General features: G+C 32.0%; 1 protein-coding gene across 2 annotated transcripts; it reads left to right on the top strand.

The window, feature by feature from the left end:
• The first annotated feature begins 10,213 nt into the window (after positions 1–10,213).
• On the top strand, positions 10,214–15,290 carry LOC122602542 (probable LRR receptor-like serine/threonine-protein kinase At5g63710). 2 transcript variants are annotated; one of them, XM_043775151.1, is made up of 11 exons: positions 10,214–10,305; positions 11,368–11,550; positions 11,679–11,817; positions 11,980–12,051; positions 12,142–12,282; positions 12,616–12,681; positions 12,891–12,961; positions 13,048–13,191; positions 13,598–13,939; positions 14,226–14,620; positions 14,712–15,290. In XM_043775151.1, the coding sequence occupies exons 1-11, from the start codon at positions 10,293–10,295 to the stop codon at positions 15,021–15,023; spliced, it is 1,878 nt and encodes a 625-aa protein (XP_043631086.1). In that variant the 5' UTR covers positions 10,214–10,292; the 3' UTR covers positions 15,024–15,290. The 2 variants fall into 2 exon arrangements, with proteins under 2 accessions (XP_043631086.1, XP_043631089.1); XM_043775154.1 differs by having other exon boundaries at positions 10,260–10,305; positions 11,374–11,550.
• Positions 15,291–16,298: the final 1,008 nt, after the last annotated feature.

The following is a 16,298-nucleotide window of genomic DNA, read 5'->3' as shown; positions in this document are numbered from 1 at the left end:
ATCTTTTTCATAATTTTTTTTTATGACTAACATCATCTAAATTTACTTCATTACCAAGTACATAAAAATATACAAACACTTATTTGGAGAGAACACTGGGTTAAAATTATAGAGATTAGACAGTGGGGAAGCTGAGCGAGTGAGTGGGCGCCAATAACTTGGTGTTGACGCCTTGATGAGTCGAATCATTATCAGCTTTGATTTTTTCTTTTTCAAAACCTCTTTTTTTTTTCCATACAATCCCAAAAGTAACTTTTTACATAACTAGTCATTATTTTAACTATTTTAAGAGACAATAATGATATTTTATATAAAAATAATAAATAAAACAAATACGAGTACAAAATTTATATCCAATCAATAAATGAGAAATATTTTATTGGATTTGTAAAGATATTGCAAGATGAACACGCTAGATATGTATGCATATCAAGGTACATATTTTTGGTTTGTAACACTATAGCTGATAAAATTTAGAATTTAATTTTCAAATAACTTGAAATTACTCCTTTTTCAATTCCTAATTTAGGTAATATGCTTCAGTTGGTTGATGGGTTGCATCTCAAATCTATGAAAAAGATGTGTATTGAGGCAATCTTGTATTGTGCGGTTTGAGCTATTTGGAAACATTGCAATAAAGAGGTTTTCTCTCTTGGTAAAAAACACTCGGATCTTTTCTTTGATTATATCGTGGTTCAGTCGCATGTGTAGATCTCAAGCAAATGTAGGAAGTTTTACGGTTAGAGGGATAAAGTGATTCCAAAACCTTTTTTATTTTTGTAATGTTTGTCTCATTTTCCTTGGGGCTTATTTGGGATAGTATCAAAATACTACATAGTAAAAACCGGTGGTTCGGCCTCTGTAATTGAGGATTTTTCTCATGTCTCGCTTCGTAATTGGCGTGAGTTTTTAACCCTTTTTGCTATCCTCTCAATTCAAATCCTAAGATGTATTTAGGAATCCGCAGTTGTTTTGTCTTTTTTTTTATTTTAAATATTGTAATTGTAAATTTTTTTTTGGTTATCAAGCATTTTGCTTGATGCTTGTCTTTAATAATATTTAGCCGATATCTTATACAAGAAATACTAATATGCTCATACATACTCTTCTGACAGGTATTTGTCGCAGATTGTATAAGGCCTAATGGCCATCATCCCGCACTATCCAAGTATCACATCCAACTTTTCAAACGAATAGTTTTTAATACAATTATTTTGTTTTACTATACAATTAGAAGTCATACTTTGACAATTAATTTTTCTTATTCTTAAAACTTTGCAGAATCTGAGTAGTGAGTTGTGGAAACAATTTTAGAGACCTTTTATTACAGTATGCACTAAAGATATTATTTGATACGAGTACTTAATACTTAGAGGGTATTTGGGATTACTTTTGAAAATAGATTAATGTATTTTGAATAATTAGAATCATATAATTAGCTGTAATGAACGTGCTGTTTAAAAATAATGTTTGGATTTGATTATAGTGTTTGACATCACAATAATCAAATAATCAACTCTTTAAGTGTTTGGCAAATATATTTTAAATAAAAGGTAAATAAATAAAATGACAAAAAAGGACATTGATCAAATAACTACTCAATACAAAAAGACGTATGTGTATTCCAAGTTCAAAGTTGCGTCTCAAACACACTCATGTGTGTATATCGCATCCTTATCATATCGTATATGATTATAAAAATATATAATTAATGGGGCCAAAGTATGGTTTTCTCAAGTCAAGTGTAGAGAGGCAGTGTTCTTACAGGTGAGATTGAACAAAGTTTGAACTTTTTCTTTATTGATTTACTAACACACATAAAATATATACAATAATATCAACATGATTTGGGATTTTGTATCACTCTATCATTAGATTCATATATATGGCGGAGTAATACAACAATCTTCAAATTTTAAAGATCTTGTTTATTTAAAAATAAATAAGTTATTAAAGATAAAATTAAAAAAATATATTAAGATCACCTTTTGTTAATTTTTTCATAAAGATCTTCTTGATTTATTAGAAAACTGAACAAGAAAGAAAAGCTCTACACAAATTAGGTGGTGAAAAAGTGTGGGGACGGTGGGTTTCTAGGGGTATTAGAGTAAATAAAAGGCCAGGAGAAGTAATAATATAATTCACGTTTTCCAGCAGTAGGAGAGGACCTACTTATAGATTACTGCGTTTTCATCTTTCCAAAACGCAAAAAAACAATTTTCACTAGAACTTTACCAAACACTTAAAATAGTTTTTTTTGTGATTTCAAGTCACAATAATCAAAAAATCAGGTTCAAAAATCAATCCCAAACACCCCTAAATAGCACGCGACAATCACATACTTAATTTTATTTATTGGGAGTAAATGATGATAAAATTGAAGGACTAGAACTATAAGATAGTTAGTTGAGGGAGAAAAAACAACACAAAAAAACCCAAAAAGTGGAATTTTAGTTCTGAATATGCTATCAAACTTTATTTACAAAATTACTAAATGTCTAGATGCAATCATGTGTATGCAGACTATGGAGTGTAGTGACAACTTGCAACCCACGTGTTCAAAACAATAATTTTATAGAGTTTAAGTCATAAAATAAAAATATATTTCTAAAAATGGATAAAGTTGTAGTATGTATTCTTTTATAAAAATGATATATAATTCGTAGTTTGATAAAAACCTCTAACAATGTTATATTCAAATGACGACACCCACTTATTTTCTCTTTCAATTTCAACTTTTGATTTAACAAATGTCATGATCAAAATGTTGAGAGAATTATCAATTTGATATTTTTTTAAAAAAAATATCGTTTCCCTTTTCTTTTTTTTTTCCACACATAAAATTTTTCAAGATTTGTTCAAATCTATATACTTTGTATCTTGTTTAAATTATAATTGAACTATTAAGTATTGCTAAAAGAATCTTAATCTTAATATATACTATAAGACAATGGAACTAATGATTTATTAACCAATCAAATCGCATAGTTTCATCAAATTGACTCTCGTTTATGTCATCATTTAAATTAACTATAAATTAAAAATTATAATAATCATTATCCAAATATATTATTATATTAGTATTTATATTTATTTGTAGAAAAAGTCTCATTAATTTACATTTTTTTGTTTTCCATCAACAATTTATACTTTTTAGCCCTCAATACTTAATTTATAGTATTTATTTTTAGTCATCAACTTGAGAAGATTTTTTAAATTTTTTTTAAAAAAGTTACAAAAAGTATTTATATTTAATTTTTTAAAGTTACAATTGTCACTCAAATCAAGAATCCTAATTGTTATCAAAGAATATGAAAACAATCCTAATGGTTATCTAATTATCATAGGAAAGTGATTAAAAATATACATATTCATGTTATCATGATCAAACACATATACTTGAACGTCAAGTGTAAGATCACAAGTATGTTTATATTTTAATTATTAATTATCTTTCATAATAATATCACATTATGAGTACAACTGGTTTCAAACAATTGTATAATAATGAAATTATTGTTGCATGTGCCTTTTATAATGACTACAACAAACAATTCTATCAATATGTCTCAGCTAAATAATGACAGTGACGAACCTGTGGTTATTGTACTACTACTTGCAAAGTATAACATTTAGAATAGTATATTTTCAAAATTATAAGCTTTTATGAATTAAATGTATCAAGATCTAATATCGATAATATCATAAATCTCGTGTCCAGTGTCAGACACGGGTCTAAAATCTAGTAGTCATCTACCATCTAAATTGTTTAGATTCAACATTAGCATATTGAATAATATTCGAAAGCTGATAACCATACTTGAACAATATTAAAAAGTTCATAGGTGATTTAAGCAGTATATGAAAGTTTGATAATGGTTTAATTAATCAAAAAATATAAAATTTAAAAATTTAATAGATATCTCGAGTAATAGAAAGATATTTATACTCTTTTATAAAAATTATCACAAACCCATTTTTATAAATAGTTACACAATAATTACATAAGGATATATACTAAATTATCCTTAGAGGCTACCCAATGGGTTAGTCCTTGGGTTCGTTTGAGGTGGACGGACGAGTCCACACCATTGGGTGGGACTAGTCCTCCACTCGTCCGCTTCACTAGTCCGCCTCACTAGTCCCTGCAGGGACGAGTCTTGTATGTGTGTTTTTTTTATAAATTTAATCCTATATACAAAGAAGAAGACAAAACAAATTAGTGGGTCTAAGACTAGTCCTTGGGGGATGAGTGTATTGGGTGTATAGTCCTTGGCGCTGATAGAGACTAGTCCTTGAGGGATGAGTCCTTACCATTGGGTAGCTTCTTAATAAGCACCCACTATGAAAAGAGTTTTTATAAAAATTTACACTCTAAACTTATATTTTAATAATGAACACTTTAAGACTTTATCTTCTAAAAATTTCTACTATCACAATTACATCAACTTACACCACTTGATACCGCCAACACCACCAATAGTACCATCACTGATACCACTAGATCGCCTTCCCACCACCGTTGCGCATTGCGCGGGTACCATGTTGTATACGTTTAAGTTAATACCCAAGGTTTTTTTTTTCTTTTTTGTAAATACGAGAGTAAGTACCCGCGCGTTGCGGCGGTGAGATGATGGGGGAGATAGGTCATACAGTGTGATAGCCAAATGCCTTAACCTTACGAGTTCCGACCTCGGATTTAAAAATTCGTCGAAAGTATATTGAATGACATGTCTAACGAAAGAGCATGAAATTTTAAAACATCCATATAATATTTATAATTTATCGGTTTTTGAGATAAAAGATTTTGAATAAATTGAAGGAATAAATGATTTATGGAAGAGAGAGAAAAAAAAATGATTGGTTGATATTTGATGAAAGTGAAAAGGTATTATAGTTATTTTAGGTAAATATAGAATCATTAGATGGAAACTTAAAATCTAGACAGAGAAAATTTGTTTTATAATATACTCGTAGTATAGATATAGATAGGTGAAATATATGTTACAATCGTCGTTTACAAAAATGCAGACGCAAAAAGGTCCCTCCTCCTTTCTCTAATAATTATTACGTCTTTTAGAAAGAAAAAGCTATATTTTTCCTTACCTTCTTTTTCCTTTATATCTCTTGGACATTATTGCAAGTGTCATTGCTCGCGTGTGTTAGTAAGAATAAAAATAGTATAATCATCGAATATGAATTTATTAGTAGATTTTTAAGTCACAGAAGAAAGTTCATTTTTTTAAAAAACTTGCATAGGTTTCCCATAGGAAAGTTTGAGCTAACCTTCTATATACTACTGCAGGTTAGGATCGTAAATGAGCCAAATCTGTCTAAAGCTCAAATTTGACTTAGCAATAAATTCAAAACCTCGAGCTTGATGTGTGGCGTGCTGTTCAATTTTGTGTTGAATTTTTCATATTTTCGCCATCTTTCCAATCAACATCGTCACATGGCGTCATGCATGTTCTATTGTTCTAACAAACCATTTCATGAATAACTAGAATTGTGTCTGCACGATGTAAAAAGTAAGCACTCTAATGCCCTTTTTTATGAGTTTTGGTCTCAACCTCAACGGTATATGAGGGAGGTTAAGACTTAAGTTGCAAACAATCCTACTCTTATCACAACGATGTCACTACAACAAATTTGTTGTTTGTACGCACTTCTTTTAAGCACTCTTTAAAAATGCGTAAAATTTGTTAAGTTGTTCGCACTTAAATATGTGTACAAATAGTCTACATTAGAAAGTGCAAAAAAGAGTTACAAGTTTCACATTTAAAAGTGTGAAGAAAAATTTTTACACACTAATAAGTGTGTATAATATTAGATTTGTACGCGCTTTTAAATGTAAAAGATCATATTCTTCGCGAATGATTTTTTCGCACTGAAAAATCATTTCTTCGAGGGTGAGTTGTATGCAAGTGCGTAGAAATGACTTGCGAAGAAATGATCTTGACACTTGTAAGTGTATAAAGTATAAAATTTGTACACACTTTTTAGTGTGTGCAATTTTTTTCTTCACACTTTTAAATGTGAAACTTCTAAATTTTTCACACTTTTTTATGTAGACTATTTATATACATTTTTAAGTGCGAACAATTCAACAAATTTTTCACACTTTTCAAAATTGTGTAAAATTAAGTGTGCGGAAATGACTAATATGTTATAATGCGTAAACTGTAGAGCGCAGTTACTTTTCGATTCTATCTAAAGATAGAAAAAACCTCTGCCTTTGCAAACCATGTTTGCGGACGTGACAATTGGATATGTATTAAGTTATTATGCGAGAGGATACACGGCTACAAGCTTGATTAGAGCCAACCACTTGATTATCACTTTATCAATCTATCTAAACGAATTTCAACAAAGAACGTTACAAATATATCTTATCAATCCATATTTTATAGGAAATTATTCGTCCACATGTGAGTTTGAAACTTCCCTAAGCATCTTATTTATTAAGAATAATTTTACATATCGTGAGGCATTATTCTACCACTATTATTGCTACTACTACTACTTATAGTATCAAACCTATCATGCTTTTTATAGTTGATATTCCGAGTCTAGTTAACAAAAGATGATATTTAATATCGTCTGTATCATTCTTTAATTAATATCTTAGAATTCAGATGAAAACTTACGTTCTTTTTTAAAAAAACTATTCATAAATGGTTTTAACAAATTGTACCCAGAAATTACAAAACGCTATATCTAGAGCTGGCAATTTCCGACACGGACCTGTTAGCACGACACGACACGACCTGGTTTTTTCGTGTTTGGCCTTAACGTGTTTCGTGTCTTAACAGGTCCGGACCTGTTAAGACACGATATGACACGATAAGACACGATAAGACAAGTAGTATATATGGACATGTTAAAGACACGTTAAAGACCTGTTAAAGACACGTTAAAGACATGTTAAAGACACGTTAAGGACACGTTAAGACACGATAAGACACGATAAGACACGTTAAGACATGATAAGATACGTTATCAGGTCCCTTAACAGGTCCGTTATCGTGTAACTTTTAACAAGTCTCTTAACAGGTCCCTTATCATGTAACCTGTTAAAAATCGTGTCGTGTTCGTGTTTGAAAAAACTGACACGATTAGCTATCGTGTCGTGTTCGTGTCTTATCGTGTCGTGTCAGACACGATATGCCAGCTCTAGCTATATCACTAGAGTCGTCGGAAGAGCCCGAGATGCTCAAAACCATTAGAAGTATCATAAACTATATGTTGTCGTTTTGACTATAAACTAAGAAATTAAAGTGGAACAAATTGTTGAAATTCTAAAACGAATATTGTAACAACCGTCCCAGAAATGCCCCATTTAAGTTCTTAAAGACGTACATTTGCCACTTGATCGGCCAGACAGTTCAATTTGTTTAAGTTCTAGACGTACTTTAGACGTTCATTATGTGCTTATGTGAACTTCTCTTTGATCTAAATAATGCTATTATATATCGAGTTCATGATTATGTGCAATAATATAGTAAGTTCGGTTCATAAATAGTTAAAGTTCATAAGAGTTCTAGTCCACAATAATTGCAAAATAGTCCTTGTACTTATGAAATTTCATTTATTATGGGAAGGTATAAAAAGAAAATGTAAAACCCTAAAACTTCACTACTCATCATCTCCCACCTCCCTACACACACTCCCCACACCTAAAAATACACATAATTCATCTCCTGATTGTGGTTAGTTTGGGTAGAATCGTTGGTATCGTTAGCTTCCTTGTAATCATCAAAACGTGTTTCTGAAATCGGTTTTGAGGTGTCCCTCCAAAACAAAGTTGAGATTCTTTCTCTATTAAACGAATTTAAAATTCGTGTTACACCAAGAAGCTAACACGTGTTCTTTCAATACAAAGTTAAGACTGTTTTCATCAAAAGAAGCAAATACCCATTTCCTTCACAACGAAATTAATGTTCGTTTTTCTTCCAAACGAACTTAAAGTTCGTTTCCTTCAAAAACGAAGTTAAATTTCGTTTCCCCAAACGAAGATGGACTTCGTACAATTCAGACTTCATCTTCGCAAGACTTGACCTTTAATCATGTAAATAGTTCGTAACGATTCTAGTAATTGACTAAACATGCCAAGGGCCATTCAATAACACTAAAGCTAGTTCATAGTTCAATCTAGGTCAGTGTACAAAGTGCAAACCTTAATTTAGTACAAATAAGACTTGTTCAACCCTTTTAACATTATAAGTGATTAAATATGAGTTCAAAGACGTTCCGTTCAAGTTCAGTTCACGTACTTAAAGTTCAATTAAAACTCTTTTGAGTCAAAACGTTCAAAGGACCAAATCATCAGTTCATCAAGAACAGTTTGTGATTAAATGATCTCATGTGCTAATATATGTACTTCAATATGATTGTTATGTGCATAGGAATTCATCAAGGCGTAATTGGATCTCGATAGATATACTTGTCTATCTTTGTATTTGTACGTTGTGCTAGTTCTCTATATTGTACCAGATCACTGTGAGTTCACTTATTTCCCCTTTCGTACATTTTTAAAAGTTCTTTATCGGGGACTGAAAAGCATGAAAAAAAAAACTATTTTGTACTTATATATATATATATACAGACTTATATATATATGATCTTGACTGTTCTACGTACTATTTTGAGACAGACAGACTATTTATGTACAGACTATTTTCAGACAGACTATGTACAGACAGACTATTTACAGACAGACTATTTATGTTATGATACTTATTTTCTAAATGTGCCCTAGATCTTGAATGGGCAGGATCTTGAATACATTCTTGTATGTACTTATTGTCTATGTACGAGACCTATGATTTACTGCTATCAATTCATCTCCCACCTGTTCTGGGAATGGACCGTAGGTATTATGGACAACGCTGTTAGGGTAGGCCCATCCTCATTCTCCACAGTTCAGGAGAATGCATATTACCTAGACTTATTGATCACCTGTTCTGATCACATGTTCTAGTCACCGGTTCTGATCTAGTTCATACTTATAGACTATCTGAGTACATGAGTTCCCTGATTTATCATAGCTCGTTATGGCCAAGCGGATTAGCAGTAATAATAGACATACATATTAAGTACATTACAGATTCTAAACTATTGTTATTACAACAAGGTACATTTTGACAGCCGTACAGACTTTATGACTAGACTTTTTATACATATCTGAACTATGTAAAGTACTTTTGACAGACGTACAGACTATATGACTTGACTTCTATACATAGCAGTACTATGTATATTTATAAAGTACTTTATGTGAATCTCACCAACTATTTTCGTAGTTGACCTTTGAACTTACATGCTTTTCAGGCTAGGTTCTAGATCTTTAGCATAAGGGTCTTCCGTTCTAAGCTCATTCTTTTGGTGACGGTTCGTGCGTACAAGTTCAGGAGCTACGAAGACCTTGTTGCTATTCCAGTTCAAGTTCTGTTCTATGAGACAATTGTTTTGTCCTATGAATTTGACTATTCTGATTCAGTTATATTCTGTAATAACATTTGTACTTCTGTTCTAGACTTAATTATGATCTGTAATGACTTTGTTCTCTTGATCTTTGATTAATCTTAATGGCTGTGTTGAACTTGGACTGTGTGCATTTGTATTTGTCTGTGCATCCCATATATTCCGCTTTAGCGGGGTGTTACAAATATAAAAACAATTTAAAAAGCATCCATCCTTTTCTAGCAAAAAGATAGCTTTTGTTTTTATGCTGACTGGGATTCTCACTCTTATTCTTTTTTTTCAACATTCAAGAACAACTAGCCTTATCAAATCAAAATCACATACTACTATTCAGGGGCGGTACTAAATGGACAAGGGGGTCCAATGCCCCCTCCAAATTTAAATTTTGTCATGTATTTTTAATTTTTTTATAAAATTTTAAAAAATTTCTATAGGTTTTTAATATTTTGCCCCATTTTAGATTTATTTTTCATAAGTTTTCTAAGTTTGCTCCCTTTAAAATTTTTTCCTAGTATCGCCTCTGCTATTATTATTTGCATTTACAAATTGCAAATGGAAACTAGAATTTATCTTCCATAATGTATCGTATTAAGTTCCTCCTATATATATATATACCATTCCAATTAAATTCCTATTCTTTAGTTGCCTAATGCTATGTGGGTCCTCAACACTTAGAAACATCATCAATCAAATCAAATAAAACATATATCTATCAATCAATCATGATGATATGTATCATACTTATTTTTATTGATAATAATGAAATGATTTCATCTGTTTTTTGATTCACCCTCTTCTCCAACATATCCATGGCTACACCAAGTAAAGATTTTTTTCTTTCTTTAAATTATTTCACACACACACACACCACCCTTTGCATGTGTCTACCTTTTTATATATACATATAATACATAATTCTGTTAATGAGTTTGTTATTTGTACGTACTTATTGTCACGTGGGGTTTTCATGTTTGGTTTTATATATGTTGGCATGCAGTTCATAAAAGCTCAAGTTTTAGTTTCTACATGCTAATTAAGTTTATGTTTAAGTTATCTAGCTACTCATTTCTTAAAAGGGAAGTGACAATCGTACCACAAAATTTGATTAATTTACCACACTGTACAAGTATTACAACACACTGTACAAACAGTTAATACATAGTTGTGGTAAATTAATCGGCTTTTGTGGTACTAATATCACTTCCCTTTCTTAAAAGTTCATGTTTTTATATTATTTTATATATATTGTCATGTGGGGTTTTCATGTACTTCCAAGGTTTGTTAAGCTTTCTACAGATTTAACATGGTTTCAAAATAGATTATGCGTTTTCAAAGATCATGTCACGACTTGCTTTTTTCAAAATCGTGTTTTATCTTAAGGAAACACTTTAAGTGATGATCATTTCGTTATGCAAACACGCAGATAATCTATTCAAGTTGAGCATGATTTTCATGGATGAAAGTCTTTGATGTATACTTATTTTAATCAAAAAAGCAAAATTTGAGGATGATAAGTATAGTAGCCTTTTTTTGTTTATATAATAGTAGTATGCATTGAAGAACAAAAATCATGATTTGGGAGGAGATGTTAATTAATTAAAGAGGTTATTGGTAGTAGCAACTTTAATCTTTGTTAAAGTCATAACCTTTTTTTTGGATCATGATGATTTACTTTTAATTTAGCAATTTACATAATTCACTTTAGAGATTTTTTTAAGGCCGAGTATTATATAATTGGCTCTTATATATCTGCTTTTAAGTTTTGCAGCTTTTAATTTGATCCGCTACTAATTTGGATTATATATGATGATCTTGTTTATATATGTGAATGTAAAGAGTTGTTCTTATTGCATTGATAATCGGTTCATTTTTGTTTGTGCTTAGTTACAGATTTACCAAGGGAGAAATGCGACGGGTATTTTGGGGAAAGTCATTCAGACGTTAAATCGACTCATTTATATGGACCATGTTTCTATAGGCATCTTCATATCAAACTGTTGGTTCGCTGCATTATTCTGCTTTTGTTGTTGAGCCACTGTCATTCTGAAATCAAGCGTGATGTTGAAGGTACGTACGTACATTCTTAATTAGTCTCCTTAAAATCCATCCTGTATGTAGTTCTTTTTCAAGAACATAACTAATGGTTTTTTTGTGGACCCCTAACTAGACCATACGATTTTTTATTATTTTTTCAGTTGAAGCTTTGATTGAGATTCTAAAGGATCTAAATGATACCAATGGGAGAATCACGGATTGGAATTACTATTTAGTTAACCCGTGCTATAGTTGGTCGCATGTCATTTGTGATCATAAAGATGGAAACGTCGTATCTTTGTAAGTTTATCCCTTGAAAATCACTCTATTATGAAAGAATTGTGACGTTGGGAAGCCAGGTGCGAATGGTGCCTCAGAGTCGTCTTTTTAATACAAAAATGGCTTACAAGTTTAGTCTTAAAGTTACTTATCGTATATATCCTTGAATTCACTAATTTGCAGGAGCTTGGGTTCAATTGGTTTTTCGGGGAGACTTACAAGTTCTATAACCAAACTGAAGTTTTTGACCAACTTGTAAGTTTGGTACTTACTGATATATAACTTTTGATGTATTCAAGATATATTTTTGATAAAGTACATGATTCCGGTTTTTTCTAATTACAGGGATTTACATGATAATAACTTATCAGGTGAGTTGCCTGATCTTAGTAGCTTGGTAAACTTGCAAAGGCTGAATCTTACACGAAATAAGTTCAGTGGCTCTATTCCAACTTCTTGGGGTCAACTCTCCAACCTCAAATATTTGTAAGATTTTAATTCTCCCCTTCGTTTTGACTTCCATATAATTGTCTGTATGAGCGTTCTTACAAACCACACAAGTACGTCAAAAGTTTATATTCGAGTTAATATATATTGTCTTGTTCCATATTCAATAGTCTTGTCAATCGGCTTACTGTTAAAAGTTAAACCCGATACAGGATTGTAACTACAAAAATAAGAAGTGTGCATATGTGATGTCTATGTAACAAGTTTTCGGACTTTTATACATGAAAGATGTTAGTCTTTGTTTCTTGAGAGTTCGATAAGATGTATTCATTGTTGTTGGTGCTCACAAAGAATTATGTTTGGGCTCTGCAGGGATCTTTCTTCCAACAATCTAAGTGGAAAAATTCCTGAAAAGCTGTTTTCGGCTAGTGTATTCAAGTATGCGACTTTGTTTTTACATTAAGAAATCCTAATTCTATATTCAGTCCATACTAATATTTTCCTTCTCATTATATCGTATTCAAGTATGCGACTTTGTTTTTACAAAAGCACAACTTTGTTTTCGGCTAGTGTATTCAAGTATGCAACTTTTTTCTACTTGACAAAAGTTTTAAGCTTAAGTTACTTATTGGCCATTGTTTTTTCAGTTTTTCAGGGACATCTCTTGAATGTGGCACCACACTGCACCGGCCTTGCATTTCAAGTTCCTCAGCTTCAGGTTCCTAAGTTAATTCATCAGTTAAGTTTTTGAATGTTTTATTTATCTATTTTTGACTTGATTCAGTTTGGACATTTTTTTCATAGGTTCTCCTAAAAAGTCAAAACTTAAGTTTGTTACGATTGGTGCAAGCTGTGGTGCCCTTGTGCTTTTGCTGTTTGGGGCAATCTTTTTATACCGCTTCAACCTTAAGCGTAAACTCAACCGTGATTTCTATGTTGACGTGGAAGGTTAGTTATTCCATTCACGTCCTAATTGTGGTTTTCTTTTCCACAAGCTTAAATGATTCACATTTCAAATGGGTCGAAACTCACCCATAGACCCATAGTGTATACAAAATGGATAATACTACATAAAGTAATTTACAATAGAATGTTAGATTTGTATTTTAATTATATAAGTTTTGTAATTATATTAAGTACATTACCTAGGGTATAGTTTTTTGTTTTTGAGATTCGAACTTGAGACATTATTACATTAAGTATGTTAGATTAGATGTCAAACTGAAAAAACACAAAGAAGAGCATGCAGCTAGTCCCAACACAACCTTAATTAACCAGTACTAAAAACTAAAATTGACCTGTCGTCACTTTGCCACCTCTACTAATAATCATTTTCACGATTGTTTCATTGTAGGTGAAGACGACAGTCTAGTTTCCTTTGGACAACTTCGAAGATTTTCATGGCGTGAAGTTCAGCTTGCAACCGATAACTTTAATGAAAGCAATATTATAGGACGAGGAGGGTTCGGAAAAGTTTATAAAGGAGTCCTTGCAGACAACACAAAAGTTGCCATAAAAAGACTAGCAGATTATCAGAGTCCGGGAGGAGAGGCTGCATTCTTGAGGGAAGTTCAACTGATTAGTGTGGCAGTTCATCGTAACCTTCTTAGGTTGATCGGGTTTTCTACCACATCATATGAAAGAGTACTCGTATATCCGTTCATGCAAAATCTTAGTGTTGCATATCATCTACGAGGTACTTTGCTTCTTCCTTGAATTCAAAGTTGTAAATCATAAATAAAGTTGGACTAAACGTTTGATTCCATTCTGATTAGTGTTAACGAGTAGTAACTCTTTTGACCTGTTACCCAACCCGCCCATCCATTTTGCCATGTACATCGTAGGTGGTGTCTACATAGATTAGCTGATATGTTACTGGTTTTGTTAGTCTATAGATGTTCATATATAGTATGAGAACCGCAGGGGACACAGTGGACCTGAATCAGAAGATACATAACTGATTTTCCTTTTATTGGTGACAGATTTGAAACCAGGAGAGAAAGGATTAGATTGGGCAACACGAAAACGTATAGCTTTTGGTGCAGCTCGTGGTTTAGAATACTTGCATGAGCACTGTAATCCTAAGATCATTCATCGTGATCTCAAAGCAGCAAATATCCTTTTAGATGATAATTTTGAACCAGTTCTTGGTGATTTTGGGCTGGCAAAACTAGTTGACACCAATCTGACTCATGTTACGACTCAAGTACGTGGGACTATGGGACACATTGCTCCCGAGTACTTATCTACTGGAAAATCATCTGAAAAGACCGACGTTTTTGGATATGGTATAACATTGTTAGAACTTGTAACTGGACAACGTGCAGTAGATCTTTCCCGGCTTGAAGAAGAAGAAGACGTTCTCCTTCTTGATCATGTAAGTACCAATTATTTATACCACAATAACTTTCACAAGATTTGATCATGTTTATACCCTTTTGGTTAATTCATCTTTTTTACCATCTCAGATAAAGAAACTGCTTAGAGAAACGAGGATCACTGACATCGTGGACCCAAACCTTACGGTTTATAATGCAAAAGAAGTTGAAACAATGCTTCAAGTTGCATTGTTATGCACCCAAGGTTCACCCGAAGAGCGTCCAAAAATGGGACAAGTCATTCATATGCTTAGAGGACAAGACTTAGCCGAACGATGGGCAGAATGGGAACAAGTCGAAGAAGTCAGAAATCAAGAATTCTCGCGAATGTCACACCAGTTTGCTTGGGGAGAAGACTCGACACAGGATCAAGAAGCTATACAGTTATCACAAGCCCGATAAAACGACTCAACTTGGAACTCGGAGATAAAACTACATATATACTTAAAAAAGATATAGTTAAAAACATGAAATAAGATTTTCAGGTGTGTGGACATGTTGAAACTTACACGTGATTCATATACTACTTATGCTACTGAGACATGTTGTGTATGTGTTTTTTGCTGCTGTTGTATATCTTTAGCATAAACAATCTTGTAATCTCAGCTTGACAATCATTATAAACAGGTGTGGTATACATTGATGAAAGTTGTAAATTTTATTTTCTAAGTTTGATCTATCCCAGATTTTAAATGTTTTGGAAAATTATTAAAGTTTGCACATAGCAAGGTATCATTTCTAATTTGTTGTTCTTACTTAGACATCTAATAGGCAAGTGCTCACTAAAGGTGTTAGGCAAAGCCTAATTACTTAACGCAACCTTAATTTACTTACAACCCATCCTTTTATATATATATATATGATACTTTTCAATACTACTCATTCCTCATTTTGTTGGTATTACAAGCAACATTACATTACTGAACCTTCACTACACACACATATACAATAAATACACAAAACCCGGCCATGCAGCATCAAAAATTGCTTGTGAGCCGAGGGTGTAGTCGAGTGGCTTAGGACAAACCATAACTTCATAACGTAAGCAATGTCAACCCCTTAGAATCTAGTACACTAATACTTTTGAAAACATCACTTGACAAGGAAAATAGAAAATTAATACAGTAATATACTCACTAAAGAGTATATAATACATGTTGCAACAAAGACACGACTCTATGCTTATGGAGCAATGATGAAGATAATTTAATGATAGAAAAAAATGGAAAAATACGAAAAGTTTGACCGTTACATAGTAATGATTCTTATAACCCCAAACAAATTAGCGAGGAATGCTTCGTCAACCCATACTTTCTAATGATTAATTGTATTATGGAACTAAGTGATCGCTTTAGGTCTACAAAATTTTAAGGTCTCAATATATATTTTGTATATTAGGCTTAATGTCTGGATTTTTGACTAAGTACCATTATATTACAGTAACACATTTTTGGTTTTTGTATCAATATCTGCATCTTTTTTATTACTAGTAGTTCAATAACAAAAGTCCATCTATTTTTTTTTATTTATTATGATAATGAACTAGACCTTCAAAATTGATCTTGTTTGAGGCCTCTAAAAACCTTAAGTCAGATATATCCTTTATCTTTTAAATCACACCTCTTAAACCTACTTTACTTTTATAGTGATTCAACAAATATCAAGAAGCACTTGTGT

The sequence above is a fragment of the Erigeron canadensis genome, chromosome 1 (assembly GCF_010389155.1).
Source record: "Erigeron canadensis isolate Cc75 chromosome 1, C_canadensis_v1, whole genome shotgun sequence".
Lineage (NCBI taxonomy): Eukaryota > Viridiplantae > Streptophyta > Magnoliopsida > Asterales > Asteraceae > Erigeron > Erigeron canadensis.
Note: the sequence above shows the minus strand (reverse complement) of the source record. Positions and strands in the feature narration are given on the sequence as shown.